Source organism: Syngnathus acus, chromosome 22 (genome assembly GCF_901709675.1).
Source record: "Syngnathus acus chromosome 22, fSynAcu1.2, whole genome shotgun sequence".
NCBI lineage: Eukaryota > Metazoa > Chordata > Actinopteri > Syngnathiformes > Syngnathidae > Syngnathus > Syngnathus acus.
In genome coordinates this window covers 9,802,188-9,825,042 of record NC_051106.1, presented here as the reverse complement: position 1 = coordinate 9,825,042, position 22,855 = coordinate 9,802,188, and the positions used below count along the sequence as shown (strand labels likewise).

Sequence of the window (22,855 nt, the reverse complement as noted above, 5' to 3'; positions counted from 1 at the left end):
CGCTACATGAGTTCAACGGGGGTCGATTGGTAAAATGGACTGTGTGCATTTCAAAAATTCAACCAAACCATAAGTGTCAAACTCCAGATGATTATCAAAGATGCAGCCTGTTTTGCCTTTCACTCTATATTATTCCAAATATTGCATGTAGGCTACTTTAAGTGTGGGGGGAAATAATACCATGCAGGGCTGGTCTAATATTCTCTATGTGTAGTTTTTTGCAATTATTAGTCATGTGCGATGGGATCATTTGTTCCAGTTTCCTCTTTTATTGGGTATTTCTATACACAAGTAACATAAGTGGTGGTGCATGCGATATAAATAAAATACAAGGAACAGCAAGCGTTTGGGGACTATGTAGTGCAAAATTAAGCCATTTGTTAACATTCTGGACGAATTAGATGTCTGGTAATTGCTATCACTGCATTGGCACCGAAGCCTCCACTGAGGAGCTTCTATGCCGTGTTGACGATAGCGAGCAAAGCAACACTGCCCTCTAGTGGCGGAGAGATGAACTAAGGATGAGGGATGTTAAGAACGGACTTGCAGCTTTGACTGCCTCAATTTCACAATTTTCATTTATTTCTTAAGAGTGACATTTTGTTCCTGCTTTGCATGATTTTAGGCAAAATATTGATGTGGGCAACGTGGAACTGTTTTAATATGCAACAATTGCTTCAGTTCAAAACTCCAGTTAAATGAGTTTGCAATTAAAAAAAAAAACACTTTCTGTTAAACACATGAAAAATGTCATTCAACTCATCGCGCGCCTCGGGCACACCTCTGTAGCTGTTACCCTGGAAAACAAGGTACCTTGGGGGAAAAAAAATCCATTTCAGCCAGCCATCCCTTGTTTGTCAACAACATGGCCTAAGACTAGCAAATAGAAGCAGAGCAAAGGGACCTCAAGCAATTGAGAAGATTCACAAGCAACATGTTTTTCATTGCTCGTACATGCTGCAAAACAAAACTTAAATCATTTAGTACAAAATCTCCACCAGAGACGCTTTAATGCATCATCATCATCTTTACTGGCCCTGACGTTTTACCACAGGAATCTGGCACAAATTCATGATGATGATGTTCTGTGCTGTCCATGAGCCGCATTTAGGAAGTGGCACTATTACATACGTTTGGAAAACGTTAGGGAGAGACTTTGAAACATATTACACGTGATACCGCTGAGCACTCCAACTACTTTTAACCAAGCCACTTTATTGCCACATATGGGGGAACGGTGCAGATCCCTTTTTTTTTTTTTTTTTTTTGTTCAGACAACCGTGACTTAGCTATCACAGGACTTAATTAGACGTTAGTACAAACCTGGCTATAAGCACTTCACCCACTCGGAACATGCGCAGCAAACTGCCCGTGGATTTGAATATATCAGCTCATTGAGCAGGAAAAAATTAAGCAATTACTTTGCCATTATGCCTGAACGCACGATGTCTTCATAATGTGCACAAGCAAACGGCACTTCCTGCTGGTGTCTCGCTGTCAGCTTGGCTAGAACAGATGCTAATTTAGCATTACATCTGAAGGTTGCTAGGTATGTGGCGCACGTATAGTGCAGCCCCTTGTACGTTGCCTTACTGAGGACAGTACATGATTGGTCTGGAGTTAAAAACAATATGCAGCAACATTTCTGCTTCTGGCTGTGCAGATTAGATTTAAACAAAGCATTCAATCCAATTATGGAAATGATTATTTTAAAAAAAACATGTTCATACCTGCTTTTCCCATCATGTATAACCTTTCAAATAAGCAGAGGAAGACTCCGAAGTTTTCTTCCTTTCATAATCAATGATAAATCTTGCTAACCAATGTCTAACAATGTCAGCAGCTTTACTATGTACTGTACAATTGATTGTTTTTGAAGACAAAAACAATCAGGTCAACTTTTTTTCCTTTCATTTTCAATTCAATTTAAAAAAACAACCTCACATCTTCCTTGCTCGTTTCTTGGGTCTCTGATTGAAGACTGGTGAGGTGCTCATCAAAGAGTCCGGGGAATGTGAGGCATAGCTGCCATCTGATGCCGCCCCAGCGGGAGAGGGGTTCATAGCGCCTCCAGACTCGCTCATTGTCGACATGGGGCCACCCTCGTCAAACACGTCTCCGCCCAGGTGGTGGTGGTGATGATGATGATGATGGGGGTGATGTGAAGCACCCTGGCCTTCCTCGCCATCGTGCGGTTCCATTTTTACGTGTGGCCACAAGGGGGAGTTGTTGGCCACACCACCACCTTGAAATAACCAAGAAAGAAAAAGTGAGACATTATTCAGCCCAAGGTGGAAGAAGCAAGCACCCTGTGACCACTGGCAATTCACAAATGACCTCATTTCATTCAATTCAACATTTGCTTATTTGTTTTTCTTGGATTTGCGACTAAAAACAGGACTCGCCTGAGGTGTGAGGAGAATGGTCGGCATCCAGGCCTGCTGACAGCCTCTCACCATGAGCCCCGAGGACCCCCATGGGCAAGGCTTGGTCCCCAGATGCTAGGTCAGCCTCTGGCTCCTCACTAACAGGGAAGGAAATGTCACTCATCGGCTCCTCCTTGATCCTGGGGGGCTTGGAGTCCTCCGGAGCCTTTTCTGGATTCACCAACCTCTCGTATTCTTCTGACAGATCATTACAGACCTGGAAGAGCACAAGCGGTTTTATTTTTCAGTCCTACTAGCAATAAATGCCAAGCAAGGAAATAAAAAAAATAAAAAAAAACAGGGCCTCCACTGTCCACAGCTCTAGGTAGTAACTATACACGAATAATTAAAATGGATAGTTAATCAAGTGAGACATTATTTATTTAGTTTCACAAGTCATTCAACGTGTCTTCCCTCACCTGTAACATGTAACTGTGATAATCCTTGATGCGCACTTGCCAGAAGCGCTGCAGGGCAAGCACACTGCCGATCCCCATTTCATGGAAAACTTGCTCCATCACATCAGGAAAGGGACTGGCACCCAGCCGGGCCTCCCTGTCCACAGCTACCCGCAGAAGGCGGGTCAGGCGTAGGTAGTGCTCGTGAACCAGATCGGTCAGAGTTTCTAGGACGCTCTCATGGGCCATCTCCAAGCCTGCGTGAGCCAAGATGGTGGCCACCGACTGATAAAGGAGCTGTCTGCAGGAGGGCCAACTCAGCTCTGTGACTGGCTCCCCTTTACCCCTGAAAACAAGAGAATGCAAATTACGAGAGAGGGACACCAGAGAGAGTAGACATATGTAAGAAATGTTCTAGTTATTGGATGGATGGATGTAAGTTAGAACTTACCTATAAAAGTCACTTTCAGGGTCACTGTGGCGGAGCTGAAAGGGTTGTCGAGGTTCTTTGCTATCAATTGGTAGCAAGTCATCAGGCATGGCAGGTGGGGTGGGAGGACGCGAGGGCAGGTTTGCATCCACATCCTCCGGCCTGCCACCAACCTCCGAAGACGCCGAGCTCTGACCCTGAGATGCCGCCAGAAGGCCACGGAGGCGGCGGGCATGCTGGCACAGCTGCACCGTGTGAATCGTCAGACTACAAGGTTCTGACGGGACGTCCAACATGGTGGTGGGGCGCGGGCGCTGGGCCGACGGCTGATGCAGCGGAGGGTCCTGCATCTCCACAGAGCGAAACTCACGCTGGAGCAAATCAAAGGAGCTGCGACTGGCCGGGCCACCTGCAGGCCCGGGGATCTCGCCCCAGTAGCGCATCATGATGAGCAATGCTACTGGAATTCAAAGACCAGATGAAAAGCAAAAGTGTTAGAATGCAATACTGACTGACAAGTAGAGTGTCAAAGTAAACCTTTGAATGGGAATGAACAAATATTGATGGGAGTAAAAAGGATAACAAAAAAAAAAGGACGCTGTCTTTGCCATAGCGGCAACAATTGGGATAACGTATGGCAAGTTATTGCTGTCAAATTGTCTCAGAAAGCGAAATAAAAAGAAAAAAAGAAGAAGAATTCTGTACTTGATTTAACTACAACCTGAAAGGCAGCGAATGTCGTTCAACATTGAGTTTGGAAAGGCAAAGCATTTCAACGCATTAGGGCGAGACAATTATGCTGATGTATACATTACATGCATATTAAATAGGAAAAAATGTATAGCAATCGTGCCTCACCTCTCCGTAAACGACGCGTTTGCTAATGCATGCGTATCAACATCAACGACCAATGATCACCGTCCTTATTTGAAATGTTGAAAAGGAAATAAGACTTTGCGTTATCTTGAAATATATTCCGGTGAAACACTGTATTCATATTTTGTTCCGGAGAGATTATGTAAATCAGAAACAAAGCTATTTTGTTCAGTTGGGCATATTTAATTGTTGTCCTTGTTTTATAAATGTTATTTTAGCATGATCTATGTTTCATTTTTTTTTTTAATTTACGTTTGTATATGAAAACAACACCCGGACGAAATTGCTACACGCACCAAACAAACATGGCCGCCTCCGAGCAGCTAGACGTGAGCGTGATAAACACGGATGAAAAAGAGCGCGACTCAGCGATGGAAACGGACGAGCGCTCCATCTCAGAGAAAAACACAGACTCAAAAAAGAAAGAAATACCTGGAAGTGATCAGGAAACAGCGGACCCCTTTAAAAAACCAACTGCGATCACTGCGCCTTCTCTGTGCAGCAAACGCAACCTGAACGCTGCTCCTCCATCCAAACCCGGAGCTGAGAGGAGACTCGAGAAAGAAAACAACGAAGCTCAAGTTGAGGACACGAATTGTGAGCCGTCTGTTCTTCCAGCGGACAATAACGAAACGCCGGACACTGCGCCTGAAAAGAATACAGATGGCGATGAACACTCGGACGCTCCTTCAGTCAACGTGAAATCTGAATTAAAACGAAGGGTGCTCCAAGCCGAGGTTCCTCCCGCTGGCAAGTGCCCTCCTCTCCCATACACAGAGCCTGAGTGGGGTGGCCCTGCCCCGGATGACCTCTATGCTCTTGAAATTCTGAAAAACGGCACTATCGTGGACAAGGTGCTCCTCATGCATCAAGGCTACTTTGTGGTTGGACGTTTGCCGGTGTGTGACGTCCCTCTGGAACACCCCTCCATCTCCAGGTATCATGCTGTCATCCAGTACCGACAGCAGCCCGGCCAGGAGGAGTCTGTCGGGGAGGAGCGAGGTTTCTACGTCCAGGACTTGGGCAGCACACACGGCACCGTCGTGAACAAGAACAAAATTCCTCCCAATACGTTCATCAGACTCCGCGTTGGACATGTTCTTAAATTCGGCGGCAGCACGAGGTTATTCATTCTACAGGTCTGTCTTAGTTTCCGAATTTCCCACATTGTGAGTTTCACATCAATGAATATTAGATCGTAAGGTGATCCAAAAAAAATATGAGCAAATTTCTGCATGCAATTAAAGTTCGCTCCTTTCCAGGGTCCAGAATTTGATGAGGAAGAGGAGTCTGAACTAACAGTCACAGAGCTGAGAGAGCAAGGCAGGAAGCAGAGGGCGGAGCTAGAGAAGATAATGACGGGAGAAGGTTCTGATGATGAGAGCGAGGCGAAAAGTGAAGGGAACAGCGGCAAGAGCAAAGTGTCCAACGACGACTCGGGCTGTTCTTGGGGAATGGGTGAGTTGTTGTTTTTTATGTTACTGCTGAAGCTGGGTATGAACACCATGTAAATTCCCCATGCAGCTGAGGAGCAGCTGCCGGAAGAAGATGAAAATGAGGAGAACCCCTTTTCAGTAGAGTTCCGAGAAGACCAGGAAGCTGCCTACCTAAAGGACCCTAAGAAGGCCTTACAGGGTTTTTATGACAGAGAAGGTAATAGGACTTATTCATTCACACCCAGAGAGGGAGGGCAGAAAATGTTTTTGACGCTGTACAATATTGTCTTGGTTTATATTGACCATCAGGCGAAGAGCTGGAGTTTGAGTATGAAGACAAAAGCCACGGCAGCTGGCTCTGCAGGATCAAGTAAGTGTTCTGAAGACGGTTTAACAACAGAAATGAACTTGGTGGTTTCATCAGTGGTAGAAATGTGCTTCTGAAAACGTACAAAGCTGCAGAATGTGTCTTTTCAGGCTGCCGGTGGACGACGCCTTGGGCCGACAGCTCGTTGCTGAGGTCACCCTCACGGGCAAGAAGAAAGAAGCGGCCGTCCAGTGCTGTCTGGAGGCCTGCCGGATGCTCGAAGCCAGAGGACTGCTGCGCCAGGAAGCAGGTTAGCCCTTGAAATTCGACACCACCTTAACACCTTCTGAGCCTTCTAACAAGTGCATGGCTACATGCGTACAGTTTCCCGCAAACGCAAGAAAAAGAACTGGGAAGATGAGGACTACTACGACAGCGACGATGACACCTTCCTGGACCGGACGGGCACCGTGGAAAAGAAGAGGAAAGAGAGAATGAAAAAAGCTGGAAAGATTGAGGAGCGGCCCGAGACCCATGACTCGCTGGTAAAGCCAGCAAACGAGCATGCGATGGCAGAATACACATTTGCCCGGCGTTTACAAAGATGGCCGAGCTCACTTTTGATTGGCTCGGGATCACTTTGTTTTTCTCTTGTAGCTGGCCAAGCTATCACAGGTGGAGAAGGAGATAGTAGAAGCACAGAAAAAGCTCGGCGCCGCTGGGAAAAGTGAGTCGTTTTCAAGCGGAGCATCTTCGGCTGTAACGTAACGAGAGATCTGGCTCAAATGAAGCACTGTGAGAACTTGGTATTTGCTCACCAGACACTCGGGGCTCTTCTGCCGACGACCCGCTGGACGCCTTCATGTCGGCCGTCCGCAGGGATGAAGCCATGGATGCCGTGGAGCGCAGGAAGCTCCACGTGCACATCGCTGATCTGCGAAAAGATGCCCAGCGACTCCGCAAGTTGGCGGAACTCACTCGCCCTTCTCAGTTGCCCTCGCTGGTCCCCAGGTGAAAAGCTCACTCGTGTTACGCTATCGATTCATTTACCATACGGATGGTCAAACATAGATGTAACTTCATGGACGCTTTTCTTGCGCACGTCCTGCTCATACTTTGATGTTCTAGCGGAAGCTCAAAGTGTGAGAAACCAAAGGCAACCTTGCCACTTTTTGGAGCCATGAAAGGAGGAAGCAAGTTCAAGTTGAAGACCGGCACTCTCGGGGTAGGTGACCTGAGAGGAACATGACGTGAAACTGTAGCAAAGATAACAAGTCTTTGTTTCTTCTGTAGAAGATGCCTCCTAAGCAGCCCGCCTTGCCTCCTGAACTCTTTAACATGAAGGAACTTCCGCCAGGAGGAGAAGAGGAGGAGGAGGAGGAAGAAGAAGAAAAGGGGGAGACGGCTGAAAAAAAGGAGGATCATGAAGATAATGCACACGAGTTAAATGTTGATCCTTCAGAGGCCAGTGACCTCATATCTCAAGAGACTTCAGGACAGAAAGGAAGAAAATCAGTGCCGGAGACAAAAGGTCAACTGGCAACATTCCCTTCACAAAACAGTTTATGCCACAAGGTGGCAGTAGTTGTTGCAATAATAATGACACTTTTTTAATTGCTCATCTTCAAATGCAAGTGCAGCTAAATGAGTTGGATTATTATTTTCAGTTCATTTTTTAACATTCTTATTTATTGAGACATACCTGTATTTTAGGTTATGAAACATTTTTCAATCAAATCTTTCCTCATAGCAGAGCCAAGTCCAGAAAAGAGGAAAAGCAAGGCTTGTAGTGACACGGGGAATCAGAGCATCAAGCCCAATCATGAGGCACCATCTTCCGGTGAGATTTATTGTTTCCAAGTGCCACGCTCTTCAATTTTGCATATGAACTCGCTGTGTCTCAACAGAATCCAGAGACAAGGGTGATCAGGATCTCAGTCCAAAAAAGAAAAAGAAAGTCATGGGCCCCAGCAGGGTAAAAGTATTTTTTCCCCTCTCTCTCTCTCCTCCAAATTGTCCTCCTGTACAAATAAGAGCAGCTCACGGTGTGTGTCCACAGCCGCCCGTTCAGCTCTCGAGTCAATATCCACAGGACGACCCCGATTACTGTGTTTGGCTGCCGCCGACAGGTAAGTGCCTTCCACAGCCATGAGTCAATACACTGACATGAGCCAAAGATTGCTCCCATAATCTTTCCGCAGAATGCTAATTGCATATCATTTGAGACCAAATTCATATTCCTCACTTTTAGGTCAGAGCGGAGACGGCCGCACTCATCTTAATGACAAGTACGGCTACTGAATGAATGGTGTCATTCACAACGCAACACGTCAACGGCTCCCGCACCATCGCATTTGATGATCAAGAGAATCAAAGTCAATCATAAAGTCGATCGACAGAAAGGACCGTCGGTTTGCCAATGCAGGGATTTCAGCCCAGCAATTGCATTGCGACCTTTTCACCCTTCAAGCAGAAAAGAGAAAATGGCTGCCCAAGCTGATGTGAGCTGAATTCACCTTTTTTCTTCCTCTTGTCTCTGGCTTCTCCTCTTTCACTTCAAACCACCTGACATTCAATCTGTATCCCTCCCCTGTTTGGCTCGACTTGATCACTGGCATTAATAGCCCCGCACACACACCCACACACACACACACACACACACACATTCACACACTCCCTGCAAAAGAGTGTAGCAGGGAGGCAGAGCAGTGAAGCAGCTTTTCTGACCATCTGGACACTTGGATGGCTTACTGGATGAAACGCAAGCTGATAATGACTCGCGCTACAGTAAGCGGAGTTGTGTGTCAGCTGACGCACACATCCACTCGTGGGCCAACCTTCTCAAAGTTCTCTTTTTAACAGGATTCTCCTTACGCTGCAATCGGCCACTGTTGTGCACTCGGTGCTGCTCATTTGATTGGTGGACGTTTTCTGTTTCATTTTGTGGTGACTCGGTAACTCCTTTTCCATTGTATTTTGTTGTAATAAAATGTCAACCGTTTGTCTTGATGTGAACATTTATCACACAATGCACACATATGTGATCTGGTCATTTTTGGCTGTCAACATATTGCTGCGACTTGCTCATCATTGGTGGAAAACATCTATGCTGGCTTCAAACAAGTAGGACAAGCCTTGTGTACCCCCCACCACCACCACCACGCCGATTCTTCTCCCACACACCAACTGTGACAAGCCACCGATTAACGCACTCAGCGCAGTGGTCACAGAGCCACTTGGCGTGCTTAAGCAACCTCATTAGGGGTTATTAGGGGCACTTACATAAGGTCAGTTAGGTCAAAGCGTGATTCAGCTCATTTAAAAAATACATACAAAGCTAAGTGGTCTTCACATCATATAAAACAACATGACAGTGCTAGTATAATATTCCATTTTGAATATGTTTATATAAGTGTGTTACATGATTTGACACTAGCAGTTAGTAATGCTTGAAAAGGGTTTCATTTTAGTCCCTTGCCAACCCACTTGACCTAAATTGTAAATCCAAAGAGCTGACTACCAACCAGGATGTTATGTTCTTGACATAACGCAGCGTTCAGTTGTGAGTATGCGGGGTTGAGCTGCGGACTTCTGCCTCTCGCTCAAAGTCAGCTGGGATAGGCTTCAGCTCAAGCAAAAACATGCAGTCCAAAACTGCAAAAAAGAAGAATCACCTTTATGCAAGAGGCCACAGAACATTTATTGATTCATTTTGTGCGACAAGGGATGACAAACTGGTCACCATGTTACATTCGTTTCAGCCAAATCTCACTTACAGTGGCGACTTTGATTTTTTTAATAGATTGATCAACTGGAATTTCCAGCTGAGACCGACCTCAGCTTCCTTTCGACCCACGGGAATGTTATTTCAAGGCATTAGAGACAATATAGCGGTGGTCCTCTTCTACCTAAAAAGTCATGAGGTACAATAGTGAAAAATAAAATGGCACACTACAAGTTGGCTATGCGCAATACACAGCACCAGTTACAAATGTGCAGCAAACTATTCGGTACTCCTTCGTCTCGCTCTTTCTGCAAAACAATGGAATCCGTGCAAGGAAAGAGGATACATTGAAAAATGTACATCAACTCGATGCAACTACATACGTCGCTCATAATGACCTGCATATTCAAAAGAATAACACATCCATCCGACAAAGTTTCTTTTCCAGGTAGGCAACTGTGACCTTTTGCATGGAAACATTAGGATATTGGCTGAATGCCATCTTTAGAAGAGGACGTTACCAACAACCTGATGAGCTGTAGGAAGAAACCATTTTGATTGTCTTACATGCATGATTTCCCTTGCAAGTGATCACAGCCAAAGGTAAATTCAGATCCGACTTTGTGCTCAATAAACCGTGTTGCTTTCTTTCAATCCCAAGGGGTAAAAAAAACCTGAAATATCCTTCGAAATGTTACGTCCAGGCCATTGCATTCTCCAAAAAGCTGATCGGAGTTGTACGGGAATAATCAAAGTGACGTTGTTACAGGGTGGGAATACCTGAGTGTGCAAACAAATGTCTCTTTCCTAACAGTCACTCTTTCTGAGAGAAGGAGGGATAGGCTTCATCTACCAGTGGGCTCGTTTCTTCATCAGCACGGAGGATCCTCGGACAGGGGCGCCGTGCTTAAAGAGCGAAAGGCAAAAATGGAGGGATCGCTCGAGTACCTGGCCGGAGGACGACTGCCGCTCAAAGTCTGAGGAGAGACAAAGAGGAATGTCATTCCATATTGGATTCAGTCCCACTACATTAGCTTATGCTGCATTGCAAAAAAAAAAAAAAATCAATGAAATAAAAAAGATCCCGGTGTCACCATTTGGCTCGGCGAGCAAACTCTGCGACACCAAATCAATTATTTAACCAAGTTTCCTGTTTGCGCTGACGATAAAGTTTCTACAGACTGCAGCATTACCTTGTGTCGTATACACACCGTTTTTCGGGGGGTTTGTCCACGTTCCAAAATTGATCTAGGCGTTGAGGAGGAGTAATAGGTAGCAATTTGAAAGAGGAAAGGACTGGCTATTTTTTTTTTCCACATTGCAGGTCCAGTGACAAATGATTTTCCACTTTCAGACAGACTAATGGCAGAGTTTGCAGGAATCCACTCTTGCTGGGTCTGTGAACTCTCGGTCTAAAATTAGCCCTGGTCATTTTCCTCCAGACAGGAATTGACAGGAAATGACTGTTGAATTTGGCAATAAGGCAGCGCTTTCTCCGGAACTGGCAAAGTGGGGCGGGCGAGGTCCAAAGGTGGGTGGACCCTTTACAAACAACCTCCAGAAATTTGACACAGATACTTCCATGCCAGTGGTGAGAGTGATATTTTTGTTTCCCTTCCAACCACCCTACATACTTTCCCACATCAAACTTCATTGGACACAACATCTCTCTGTGCTGCATGAAACCGGACGCCACTGCTCTCGGCCGAGGAGTGCTCATCGCCTAATCTCCTCTTCACTTCCACTTCCCTCTTCACCTCCACGGGGACGAGGAGGCCCCGGCAGTAGCCAGTGCTGTTTTTTCCCTCTGCTTTCCATGTAACAGGCTTCCCTCCCTGCACAAACTACAACCTCCTCAAAACCCAAAAGAGCTCCCATTGCTTGATTGTTTCAAGCAAAGAGGCCCCCCCCATCCAGATCCAATATCTCTTCTGGATGCAAGCCAGGAAATTGGATGGAAAAAAAAAAAGGAAGTCATAGAGAAGTGTGATAGCACAAACGGTCAAAAGCATCTATCTCTGCGCAATGCTGCAGCTCAAACAGATAGCAGCCGGCCGCAACTATAAATGGAAAATGACTTCACGGCTGTAATGGCACACGGGGGAAGTGCAAAAGCCTCGTCCTCCCTCTTCTTCCTCCTCAGCACTCTCCAAGTTCACCCTTCAAATGGATGCAGATTGTGAATCCCTGTCTCTGCGTGCGATGACGTTCCATCGACACGATCCCACACAAGGTGACGATGACGTCACTCTTCTCACCACACTGCGCGTCCTTCTGGAATAGCCCGCCCTGCGCCAAGTACCAGTCCATTCTGCTTCCCTTCTGCACTACTACTATCTAAAACCCAACACGGCTTCCAGAAGGCGGATGATTCATAGTAGATTTGTACTAGGTTCATCTTGTTTTTTCTTTTTCAATTACTTCACTGGTTCTTCTATATCAAACAATTTTCTTTAGGTTCATTTACCTGACACTCTGATGAAGGCGGAAGAACCCGCCGAAACATGTCAGGTAAATGAACCTAAAGAAAATTGTTTGATATAGAAGAACCAGTGAAGTGATTCATAGTAGATGTTTGTGAGAAGAGTCGTAAACAGCCAAAGCCATTTTAGCGGGTCAACTGGGTGATTGCGTGACAGGATATTTATGCTTGTCTTATTTTGTTGTACGGAGGATCATTTCTTCTATTAAAGCGCTGCATACATACATTATGATTATTTTCAGAAGGACTATCAGATCTGCACTGATGCTGTTAGCAGGGCACGACTGCCAGATGCTTTCCCACTAGGTAGCTGGATTGACTTCAAGGTGCCAGGCTGGGCTCTTCGTGGGAGGGGGGGGGGGGGGGGGGGGGGGGTTACACAAACTTGCAATCTTATCATTGTTGCAATGAACATACAGCATCAAGGGAATTGATTTGCAAATGTGCACGGGCTGAAATAAAGAACATGGCACATTGCACAAACATTACGTATTCAACTCACTCGAATCTTTATGGTCCGTGTTTTTCCTCCGCAGTTCTTTTTCAGCAGCATTTTCTAGGAGGGGAAAAGACAGAAATTCAATGTCAAATGAAGACATGGTACATTTTTGAGGTAAGTGTAAGCATTTGACTGAGAAAGACAGAAGGAGCATCTGTCGTGACAGTGGCGCTCAATTAAGACAAGCTCAGTAGGATCAAGGAAGTGAGGCAAATTCAGCTGACTCAACTCAACGAAATAGTCAGTCAATGAAGCTTATGCAATATCCTGTCTCCCTTCATATCCAACCAAGTCCACTATTCTCAAAGAACAGCAGGGGTGAAGGGACCACACAATCAACAAATTGTCTCCAGTCCAGGAGGTAGCTTCCAAAGGGGAACGGAGTTCAGCATTTTCATCTGCCCAGTTTAATTTTGAACCCAAAAGTTTCATTTGCAATTATAATACCTAAAATAATTCTACTAACTGATCATTTACTGGCATTTGACAACCCTGATGTAGTGAAATATGAAGTAGTATTGCTGGAAGTTGTCCAGCTAAAGGGTTAATATTAGGGAGGGAGACTGGGACTCAGTCTGTCAGCTACCTCCAAAGGCCCCCTATTGTATTCCCCGCAGCACCTCCCATTCCACTTGACTGAGTGTGCGCACACACTCGCACAAACAACAAACTCATAGACACGAGGATGGACACATGGAGACACAAAGAGACGGCCGGCCAGGATGACACACACACACACACACACACCGCCCAGCCCCCTTTCGACCCCTTGCCGAGCAGCACCCTTGCCTCATCGTCGGACATATGGACCCTTAAAAGCTGCAGTCTCTGCAAACACACCTAACCAACATTTCAACTGGATTGTCATGATGAGGAGGCCGGCTTCTCCATGACTCATTAGCGGATGCTGTTTTTGTTGTGTTTTTAATCCTCTCCTTCTGCCTGCACCCCTCCGTCGTTTCCCCTCGCTTGCCAGCCTTTGTGAGAAACCAGGACGGACATCTGCCGTCCCTGCCTGCCTGCCTGCCTGCCTCTCCTTCATCCCTCTCCAGCCAGACCACCGTGGAGGCGGGCGGGCGGGCGGGCGAGCGAGCGGCTACGCAGAGGGATGACTTTGTGTTGCCGTGTGCGCGCGTGTCGCTAAAGAGACATTTTTGTCTTGACCATTTGCATTTTGCGAGGACAGATCAGCAATGATATGGCAAGACTGTCAAAGCATTTCCTCCATCATAAATTTCCACTAAGCCGTCGAGTTTAGCACAGTTCGGTGTGGTGCACTGTACTGTACGGAGGAACTGTCATTAAATACTGCAATGGAAAAATTCTGTCCACCAGCAAATGTGGAGCAGTGTGACAAGATCTGTCTTTCCCTGATCCGGTGGAATATTTCGGGAAACGCACTTAAATGTTTGACATATCAAACAGAGCGTTGACTATGAATGAATCCTCTCCGTTTTTATAAATGATTCTGCCATTTGACAAAGCTTGACCTTTGAATCGGAGGCTGATATAATAGTTAGTGATTGACCCGCAAGTTAAATAAAGGCGACTACAAACCTGTTGCATTTTCTCGAGATCAAGACTGGGCCTCCCCGACTCGTAGCTGTGCCGATACTTTCGATAAGGCGCCGCCTGGTCAAAGTGGGTCAAGATGATGGGCCGAGTGGCCGGCTGGACCACTTGGAGCTGAAAGCGCATGGGGGGTGGCTTGATGCTGCACGGCGGGCTGGAGCTGAAGAGCACGGGGCTGGACGAGGCGGCCAGACAAGCTTCGCTCTCCACCAGAGGCTTGGCAATGGCGGCGGCGGGCGAAGCGCAGCCACATATGTTCCGCACCTCCTCATCGCTGGACGCGCTGCTGTGGTGATCGGCGTGGCGCTGCGGAAATGCCGACAGCCACTTCCTGCTGTCGCCGTAACTGATCCGCTCCAGCTCTTCCTCTGAAGAGTGGCGATCCAGATTGGCGTCGAGAAGCAGGCGGAGACGTCGTAAGCGAGCCGGGGATGGGGCGCCCTGGTTGTGCTGCTGACTCGTAGCCAAGGGGGTGAGGGCGCAATTTCGCCGTCTCTCTGGAGGAAAAGGTGGGGCGGGAATGTCTTTTGAAAATGAGAATGAACATTTGGACATTTTTAATAAATGATGTATTAATTTAATACATTTGAAAAGGATTTCTGTAGAACGATAGAATTGAGAACTGAGATAAACAACAAGAGTAGAGTCATTGAATTTGCAAAACCTCTGTCAATTTGTGCAAGTTCCTGGTTCTCTCCTTCTGAGTCATCACTCTCACCGCCCTCACCACCGCCATGGTAAGAAAACTGGGAGACACAAAAAAGAATTGCATTGTAAAGTCAGAATTCAACTGGTATCCATCAAAGAGCTCTTTAAATGACTTCTTTTACCTTGCACGACAACAGCACAAAAAATTGCTGCTAAATGCTAATATTGTACATCTGCACTAGTTCTAAAAAGAAGTCATATGAAATGTGGAGCAAGACCGCTACAAAAACATGCAAATCAATACACCAAGTATCGACACTTGGTATCGACGCGTTGTCAAAAGTATGTACTTGGTATGCATGCATCCCTAATTTTGCTTTGACAGCTCACAGTTAAACGGGCCCCATCCATACACGGTCATCTGCTTTCTCTTTTGTGAGTTTAGACAGGACCAGAGTCTTTCCCCCAAAGACCCGTCCGTCCGTCCGTCCGTCCATCCATCCATCCATCCATCCATCCATCCGTCCCGGCAGACAAGGACGTCTACACTAGTAGCAACAATGCAGATTGCAATGTTCACAGTTAAGTAATGCGCTGCCTCACAATCAGTAATTACCACTTTGAGGGAGGCCTCGCTTAGCAGCTGCCATCTGCGCGCTCGTGCGTGTGTGTGTGTATGCTTACACACCAACATACAGAACACAGCCGCCTAGACGAATGCACACACACTCCTTTTCTTTCTGAATGGCTTAATAAAAGAGAAAAAAAAAGGAGGATGGAGCCACTGGGCCCTATTCGGCGTACGAGTTCACGAGCTACGAGCTCTTCAGCAACTGGTTGTGAAAGGCTCGCCGTGCAATAAAGGACCGAGCGAGCGACCATGTAAACGCATGTAGCATTGTGTCAGCGGTTGACATTTAGGATAAAAGCCCAGTAGCACATTCTTGGACAACAGGCTGGTTAAAGTGTTTTGCACGTTATTGCATCACACATAACAGTGTAATTACCAGCTAAGTTGTCTTACTGAGAAACGGTACCAGGCTTGTTTGTCCTCAGTCTACTGAATCATCTACTGACATTTGATCGCTTTTATATCTTGAAGCAAAATGCGCTATTTTCTGTGCATCCTTTAGGTTAGCATTTCTAGCAAATGTTTAAAGTTTTTTTACCAAAATATGAATCATGAGAGGGAAAAGGTCTGAATTTTTGGGTGCTTTTAAAATCAAGAAAATGGGTCCTTCTTGCAAGTTCTTGACTTTCATTGCTTTTCGATTGTTTCATTTTCAGTACCGCAAACCATGTGAAACTTTAATAAATTGAATAAAATGTGGTTTTGCAAAGCAAACATTGGGTGCACATGTACAAATATTTGCATAGGTGTTGAGAATATGTCCACAAAGCCCGTGCTAGAAAGCAAGGTGAGACCTTTCACTGTTTATTTTGAAATGAGCTCATTTCACAATGTTTAAAAAGAAAAATAACTACTAGCGCTTACTATGTTAAAAACACAACAAGTTTTACACTGGATGCTTTTGAATACAATAACATGAGTGTCTATAAGAGGGCAAAGGATTTCAGAATTGAGCCATACACGCTGATTCGAATAAAAGTGGATTTTTGTTCATACTTGCTCGGACAGACAAACTGTGTGTCAAGAACAGCTGAATGAAATCCTTGTCAGTCCCCTACATGGTTGAGCAGCTTGCTAAGCTGGATCAATGGCAATGTCACAGTGTACACACACACAAACACACAATCCAGTTGACACTCGCACACACACACACTATCAGCTTTGCTGTGCTCCACTGAAGTGAACACTGTCCCACTCCCCTCTCATGAACGCATCCTAACGCAGGGTCAAAGATGGCCGATTGTCTTTCCCACACACTTCTGCCAGTCGTAGCGTAGTACAATTAGTCATGATTAGGCTAAGCTCCCGGGAATAGTTCAGCAATACAGCCTGAGCGACCTCTGGTTATCCTCGACAACTGTAGTTGATGATGTTAAACTGAAACCTCATCATCGGGCCTTCGCCGCAAATCAAAGGGGGAATTCTTCTTCGACGGTGTTGAAAACCAGAAACTGGTTTGACCGTTGCGCATTTCCATTTTTAGCACAGCATTAACACACATACCAGTAAACATCTCCAACAACGTGTCCTGCAAATCAACGTTGGAGGCTTGGATTTGAAAGCGCCAATGTGCATGTGCACGCGGAATGCATCTTTCTGCTTTCCTCTTCTGCAGACCTGAAAATAAACTAGAACGAAGCTACAAATTTGGAACCATATATGTCATGTATGTTTAGGACTCCAACTTGTTTCATCTTTGAATTTATACATATGGGATTTCTTCGCTTCGAATTATAGACTCCTAACCAAAATGGGAAGAAAAAAAAATAGGGTTGTAAACTTTGATAGCCATTGAGAGGTTGCACAAAATCTGCCACTTGCCACTATTTTCAGGGCACCCAAAAACTTTAATATGCATGACCGGCTAAAAGTTGGTGACGTTTTTTTTTTTTTTTAAGATCACTAACTCCAAATACACTTTTGCTGGGTCACAGGCAAGAAATATACTTTTCGCAGGACATCAAACACATTTGAAACAACATTTGAGAAGATAATATACTCTCCATTTGTTTTCAGAGGCTAATGTTAAACAAAACATTTTTACGGCGCTTGTCGATACAAGCGGACTTTGCAAAGATTGTAAAATGCGAGTCCCCGGATGGCGTCTGTCGAGAACCGCTCATCTAATGGACCCTCTTGCACAGCTCTCATGACGTTTAGACTGCGTAGAATTGAATTGGGTGTATCATTTCATGTGATCCATGTTGCCCACAATGCTGGCATCCACTGCAGCCTGGTCATCATCCTCAAAGGAGGATCCTGCCATCTGTGTTCCCCTTCAACATTGTTCTTGCTTTTTTTTCTCCAAAATTGTAACCCGCGGAGATTGTTGTCAAATGAAAAGGATTTTGAACCGTGGGATACTGAATTGAACATTATTATTGTATGAATTGGATTTCTAGACAGATCATTTGTTTGATGCGTTATTGTGATGAATGGCTAGAAAAAGAAAAGTGAAAAAGTATGGATGAATTGAACTGTCCCTCAGTAACCCTCCTCAGTAGCAGAATTGTTTGGTAAGAAGCTGATGCACTGCAGAGAAGTTGATGGAGTCCAGACACACAATCGGTCAGGAAAAGCGCTTCCATCCAAACGAAGCAACAAACACAAACATGACGGACGCCACAATAGAGATGGCACACTTTGCTCTGGATCCTCAGCCAGGCCTTTGAACAGGAGCCCTTTGGCACAAAATGGCTGCCACGTGACTGTATAGTTGGTCTCGGCACAATAGCGTAGTGAATAGGGCAAGTTAGTGACCCGTGCAGAATACAAGCCACCCCTCGACACACCAAAAAGAACCATTGTGCAGCCACAATTGAGCAGCACTTCCACGGGTTTGGTTGCAGAAAATGGAAGGGTGAAGACGAGATGTTTGGACAATTATAGCTCACAACAACAACATTTTTTCATTCAACCACAAGCACATCTAGAGTTGTGATCCCGTGTCACATCCGATCCATATTTGTACATTTAAAAGTTGGAATGATGTGACTAGCTTTTGGGTGAACATCATTGTCATCCAAACACATTCAAAGTGCAAAATGGGTCGATGACATTTGGTGGGTTTGTGTTGCAAGATAGCTTTGCTCTTTGTAAACATCTGGCAAAGATGCTGCTACTGACAAGTCAATTCCACATACAGTTGGAATGAATGATAGAAAGGAATTTGAGCAGATGCAATCAGGACTGAACAAGGAATAGAACTCGGGCAAACTTACCTTGAGTTGGAAAGGATGCATCTCATTGAGTGAGTGTCTTCTTAGCTTTTTGGTCAGAGTCTTTAGCATGTTGACCTGACTCTATGGCTTAGCAAATACGCTGGATCCAGATACAACTTCATGAGTGATAGGAACTTTGCTCATGTACAATAAGGCACATGGGACTCTTTACGACTGACAGCCGCCCCCAAAAAACAACACCGTCAGCTGCTACTGACTCCCGATTGCAGGAAAAACAAGACCCCAACTAAATTAAAACCGAAACTGGTTCAACTGCGTGCTTTCGGATGCGCGTCGGTCGCAAACTTATTCTGATCGACTTCATTCAAATAGGCGTTGATTTTGGAGTGGTTTTCTTCTGGCACTGCAGGAGGACTTACTCACCGGCGACCCGACTGTCATTCGGAATGGCTTCAGAAGAAAAAGAGCAACTTGTTCGCATTCACACACGCACACATTCACACACACGCAACACACGCACAAATACGAAGCAGCAGCTGCACGAGCCTTCAGAGTTTTGCTTTCACCAGAGCATCTCGCTCTCTGATTGGCTCCGCTACTGCATGACGTCATTTAAAGACCTCAAGGCGGAGGCGAGTTCAAATCACGTTATCTCCTGTTTACTTCCCCTTATTGTATCAAAATAAGACGCACTAAATTAAATACGTTCTTTTGAAATATGTCCAAGTCAATTGAACGTATTTTAGCTTGCTCTGCAGTACAAATTCGAATTGAAAAGTGACATTAAAATATAAAACGCAGTAGTGTAGTAGGCCTAGGTGTTCATCAACTGATGAGATCAAGCCTTGCAACCACCGTCAATCCTAAAATGCTGACTTATGTGAGCATATGGTATTCCATTATACCTGAATTAGAAATGCTCAATGGATTTTGATGAATACCATTTAAAACGACCATCTGCATTCATTTCCTGCAATAAAACGTTACCCCTATAAGTGGATATTTAAATATTCATGTGCTCCTAGTAAAGTGGGACTTTCGTTTCAATTATGAATGGTTTCATAGTTCTTAATTTTTTTTTTTTTTGCAGCAGCAGAGATCATTTTGGCTTGTGAGTGAGAAGCTTTCCAACTTAACACCTCCGGTCACTGACCTGGTAAACTTTCCAAAGAACCTTTGGCTTGACTCAAGGTCTCACTAAATGCAAATCCAATTTACTTGTGTATACAGCCCGCAAGTCAACATAGACCAAGTTGAATTCCAATACTCTTAAATAAATGTCCTATTGCAAGTAATACTGTGTTATTATTATTATTTTTCAACACATTTCAGGTTTGGCCCATGTTCATCATCTTGACGTTGACATACATTGGCCACACGAGGGCAGCAACGGTGTTCCCTAGGAAGCAACGGCTCAGTGGATTTACAGCAAACATAGCCCTGTTTCACAGACTGGCAGTAATAAGGCTGTGTATATTTTTAAATAGGACCTCGAAGCTTAAGCTATGAACACTGGGCTTTTCTGCTCTCTAGCGGCACTTTGCTAATACTGCATGGATCATGTGGCAGTGCTTAGAACAGAGTCTACTTGTTTTCATTGTGTCCCATAACCTCATGCAGGGTAAATTACTGCTCGGAGCAGAGCTGAGAAAATAAGAAATTTAGGGTATGGAAAAATCCGGGCTTCTATGACCAAACACATGAAATAAAGTGAAGTGAAGAGTGAGTGCAAACATCAGGCAGCAGATGCGATCTTGTTACCAAATATGGCTCAACGTACACAGGAAAGCGTGTTTTAGTCCACCCGGGCGATTGCGCAATCGGAGAAAATGTGGGGGCAAGTGATATGAGCCGATGATGTCAAGTTTCCCTCTCCTTCATCTGTGGTTGAATGTTGCTGAAATAGCAGCTGACAAATCAATAGGCCGAAGTGTTGAGCGTCACGGTGGCCATTTTTAGCTCCGTATACTGCACGCCTCGACCCACTTGGCCTTGGAGGTCCTTGTCTCCCTCATTCTCCGTGCCTGTGTCGCCCACACGCTCTCCTGGATGGCGGCGGTAGGCCACAGCTTCTCCTCATGTCTCCACTCCCCTCCACTTTTCCCTCATCCACTGACCCACTGGCGGAAAGTGCGGGGGCCATGTTTGATGGAGAGACTACTTTTAGTCTCCCAGGCTTCTGTTTCCTGTTCACTGATTGAAAAAGTGATACAAAGCACAGGCTTACTTACACAATACTTACGCAATTACAATTGCAATTTGAAGGTTTTTTTTATCACATTTGTGAGAAATTCGGACTGTCTGCTGTAGGCACACTTGCTCCATTTTTGCTCCTCTTATTTATGATGTCATTTGTTTATTTATTATTTATTCATCACTCTTATTTATTCATTGCTTGTGCCTTCTTGTTTTTATTTTTTGTGTTGTTTACTTGTATGTATATTGTGTACTATGTCTTGTCACCGTGGGATAGTGGGAACGTCATTTCGATTTCTTTGTGTGTCTTGGCATGTGAAGAAATTGACAATAAAGCAGACTTTGACTTTGAAATACAACCTCATGGAAGAAATAATTATGAAAAATGGTAATGTCACTGCATTACAGTCTGTATTTTCTTAAAACTACTTTCACTTCTTTTATTAATTTCTATCTAAACACAGAGTTATAGTTCTCTCTACATTAGTGTGGTATAATAATTGTCACCATAGATTTTCTTGTTTCCTTGGTATGTAGTCTATTTAATAAAAAAAAAATAAAAAATACAATCTGACTTAGACTGAAATCAGAGAGCCTGCATGGAACAACAGAGGGCAGCAGTGTTTTGTGGAAGAGACAATGAGTGTGTCCTTCCCAGTTTATTGCCCAGAAGTCCAACACAGTGAAATCCTGCTAATAAGATGAAAGCAATAGGAAGCACAGCATGCTGTGGCAAACCTCATCACCGGCCCAATACGGAAAGGCGAGCCACAAAGCCTAACCAGCAACGCCACAATGAATGGAAGCAGGTGGGCCGCAGGGTGCTACTTCCTCTTTTTCCTCTCTTGGCAATGGCATAATTGCTGACGTTGCCTAGCGACAGGAAGCATGGAAACAGAAGGTGTCATTTGTTGCCTCAGAGCTGCTTTAAGCCAAATTGCAAAATAGCCTCTGATGCATCACTGACAGAAATGCTTTCTGAAGCTAAAGCTTTGTAAACATACTACTTTTTCTTTTCTTTATGTGTGAGAGAGAAAATGCTTTTGTACTCGAGATGACCAACACAGAAAAGCACTTGCAATGATGTCAAGTTAAATTTGGAACCCAGCTTGACCAGTGAGAGGAAAACATCATTCCTGGTCCAATTATCGGTCTACCCGGCTCACACGGGGATCAGAAAAAAAAGTCACCATTGAAATCCCTGTTCCATAACTTTGCATAGACACATTCATTTTTACTTCATACTTATTTCCAATTATAACACTTTGTATTGTCTTGCATAAAAAAAAAAGAAGTGATGAGCAAATTAGAAAAAGTGACACAAAACTTGATGAACCTTGCCAAAATGAGTCACATTATAATCTCATCTATAGAGCGAGCTCATTTCCATTGCAGTTCAATATAGTTTGTGTTGTTATTCTTCTTATTTGGCTTGCTGGGTGGGGTTAATAAGCAAGGCACAGTATAGGTGGGAGTGAGTGCTCATCGTCCCATATGTGCAGTAGGAGGAGACCAGCTCTGTTGATGTTGAGGCAATAATTGTGGGCACACAAATAGAATAAAAGCCAGTTTATTCATTCTTATAATGATTGCACTTACTGGAGCAGTTGCTCAAGAAGTTAATGCTATAAATCTCGCCCACCAGACATTTCATTAGGCACATCCAAATAGTTGAATGTAATCCAAAAGAAACGCTCTATCCTAAATTTGGGCAATCATTTTCATCTTATTTTTTTCCAAACCATTTTAATTGTTCTAGTTGTAGTTTTTTTAGTAGTTGTGATGTCAGTTTGCTAATGCCCTACTCTAATATTAACAGAACCATGACATTGGGTTCATAGCTTTTTGAGGTCCTTTGTTTTTTCCATGATGCTGCCATTATTAGACACTTTTCTCACCAGCCCTGACTATTTTGTCTGTCTCATCACTCACGTGTATCTCCTCCACACATACGACATACTATAATCTCACTTGCCTTTCCTCATTCCATCCCATCCCATTCCACTTCACTCAGATGTGTTCTCCTCCTCCTCTATTGTCCTCCATCT

General features: G+C 44.7%; 3 protein-coding genes across 6 annotated transcripts; 1 reads left to right on the top strand and 2 right to left on the bottom strand.

Annotated features, from left to right (window-relative positions):
• Positions 1-560: 560 nt before the first annotated feature.
• On the bottom strand, positions 561-4,214 carry supt7l (SPT7 like, STAGA complex subunit gamma). Of its 2 annotated transcripts, none has more exons than XM_037242015.1 (5): positions 4,113-4,214; positions 3,276-3,714; positions 2,846-3,170; positions 2,406-2,643; positions 561-2,245 (listed from the first exon to the last, which is right to left on the bottom strand). In XM_037242015.1, the coding sequence occupies exons 2-5, from the start codon at positions 3,698-3,700 to the stop codon at positions 1,941-1,943; spliced, it is 1,293 nt and encodes a 430-aa protein (XP_037097910.1). In that variant the 5' UTR covers positions 3,701-3,714; positions 4,113-4,214; the 3' UTR covers positions 561-1,940. The 2 variants fall into 2 exon arrangements, with proteins under 2 accessions (XP_037097910.1, XP_037097911.1); XM_037242016.1 differs by having other exon boundaries at positions 3,276-3,711; positions 4,113-4,202.
• Positions 4,215-4,425: 211 nt separating this feature from the next.
• Positions 4,426-8,910, top strand: LOC119116790 (solute carrier family 4 member 1 adaptor protein). Of its 3 annotated transcripts, XM_037242473.1 has the most exons (15): positions 4,426-5,269; positions 5,393-5,588; positions 5,655-5,783; positions 5,876-5,936; positions 6,044-6,183; positions 6,258-6,418; positions 6,531-6,600; positions 6,695-6,884; positions 7,002-7,098; positions 7,167-7,404; positions 7,624-7,713; positions 7,781-7,848; positions 7,933-8,002; positions 8,125-8,179; positions 8,256-8,910. In XM_037242473.1, exons 1-14 carry the CDS (start codon positions 4,436-4,438, stop codon positions 8,172-8,174), a joined length of 2,394 nt encoding a protein of 797 aa, XP_037098368.1. In that variant the 5' UTR covers positions 4,426-4,435; the 3' UTR covers positions 8,175-8,179; positions 8,256-8,910. The 3 variants fall into 3 exon arrangements, with proteins under 3 accessions (XP_037098368.1, XP_037098369.1, XP_037098367.1); XM_037242474.1 differs by having other exon boundaries at positions 7,627-7,713; positions 8,125-8,908; XM_037242472.1 differs by having other exon boundaries at positions 8,125-8,908.
• A 638-nt stretch (positions 8,911-9,548) lies between these two features.
• si:dkey-16j16.4 lies at positions 9,549-19,176 on the bottom strand. The gene is made up of 5 exons (XM_037242480.1): positions 18,651-19,176; positions 14,815-14,896; positions 14,136-14,647; positions 12,582-12,635; positions 9,549-10,574 (listed from the first exon to the last, which is right to left on the bottom strand). The coding sequence occupies exons 1-5, from the start codon at positions 18,717-18,719 to the stop codon at positions 10,470-10,472; spliced, it is 822 nt and encodes a 273-aa protein (XP_037098375.1). The 5' UTR covers positions 18,720-19,176; the 3' UTR covers positions 9,549-10,469.
• Positions 19,177-22,855: the final 3,679 nt, after the last annotated feature.

Excerpts from the sequence above, each read along its gene's own strand:
- supt7l (XM_037242015.1), bottom strand. The coding sequence starts at position 3,700 with ATGATGCGCTACTGGGGCGAGATCCCCGGGCCTGCAGGTGGCCCGGCC. Across the intron at positions 3,171-3,275 it reads CCTGAAAGTGACTTTTATAG|GGGTAAAGGGGAGCCAGTCA; the intron begins GTAAGTTCTAAC and ends TCTTGTTTTCAG. Across the intron at positions 2,246-2,405 it reads CCATTCTCCTCACACCTCAG|GTGGTGGTGTGGCCAACAAC; the intron begins GCGAGTCCTGTT and ends GGTTATTTCAAG.
- LOC119116790 (XM_037242473.1), top strand. The coding sequence starts at position 4,436 with ATGGCCGCCTCCGAGCAGCTAGACGTGAGCGTGATAAACACGGATGAA. Across the intron at positions 7,099-7,166 it reads TGAAGACCGGCACTCTCGGG|AAGATGCCTCCTAAGCAGCC; the intron begins GTAGGTGACCTG and ends TTTCTTCTGTAG. Across the intron at positions 7,405-7,623 it reads ATCAGTGCCGGAGACAAAAG|CAGAGCCAAGTCCAGAAAAG; the intron begins GTCAACTGGCAA and ends CTTTCCTCATAG.
- si:dkey-16j16.4 (XM_037242480.1), bottom strand. The coding sequence starts at position 18,719 with ATGCTAAAGACTCTGACCAAAAAGCTAAGAAGACACTCACTCAATGAG. Across the intron at positions 14,648-14,814 it reads ACTTGCACAAATTGACAGAG|AGAGACGGCGAAATTGCGCC; the intron begins GTTTTGCAAATT and ends CTTTTCCTCCAG. Across the intron at positions 12,636-14,135 it reads ATCTCGAGAAAATGCAACAG|AAAATGCTGCTGAAAAAGAA; the intron begins GTTTGTAGTCGC and ends TTCCCCTCCTAG.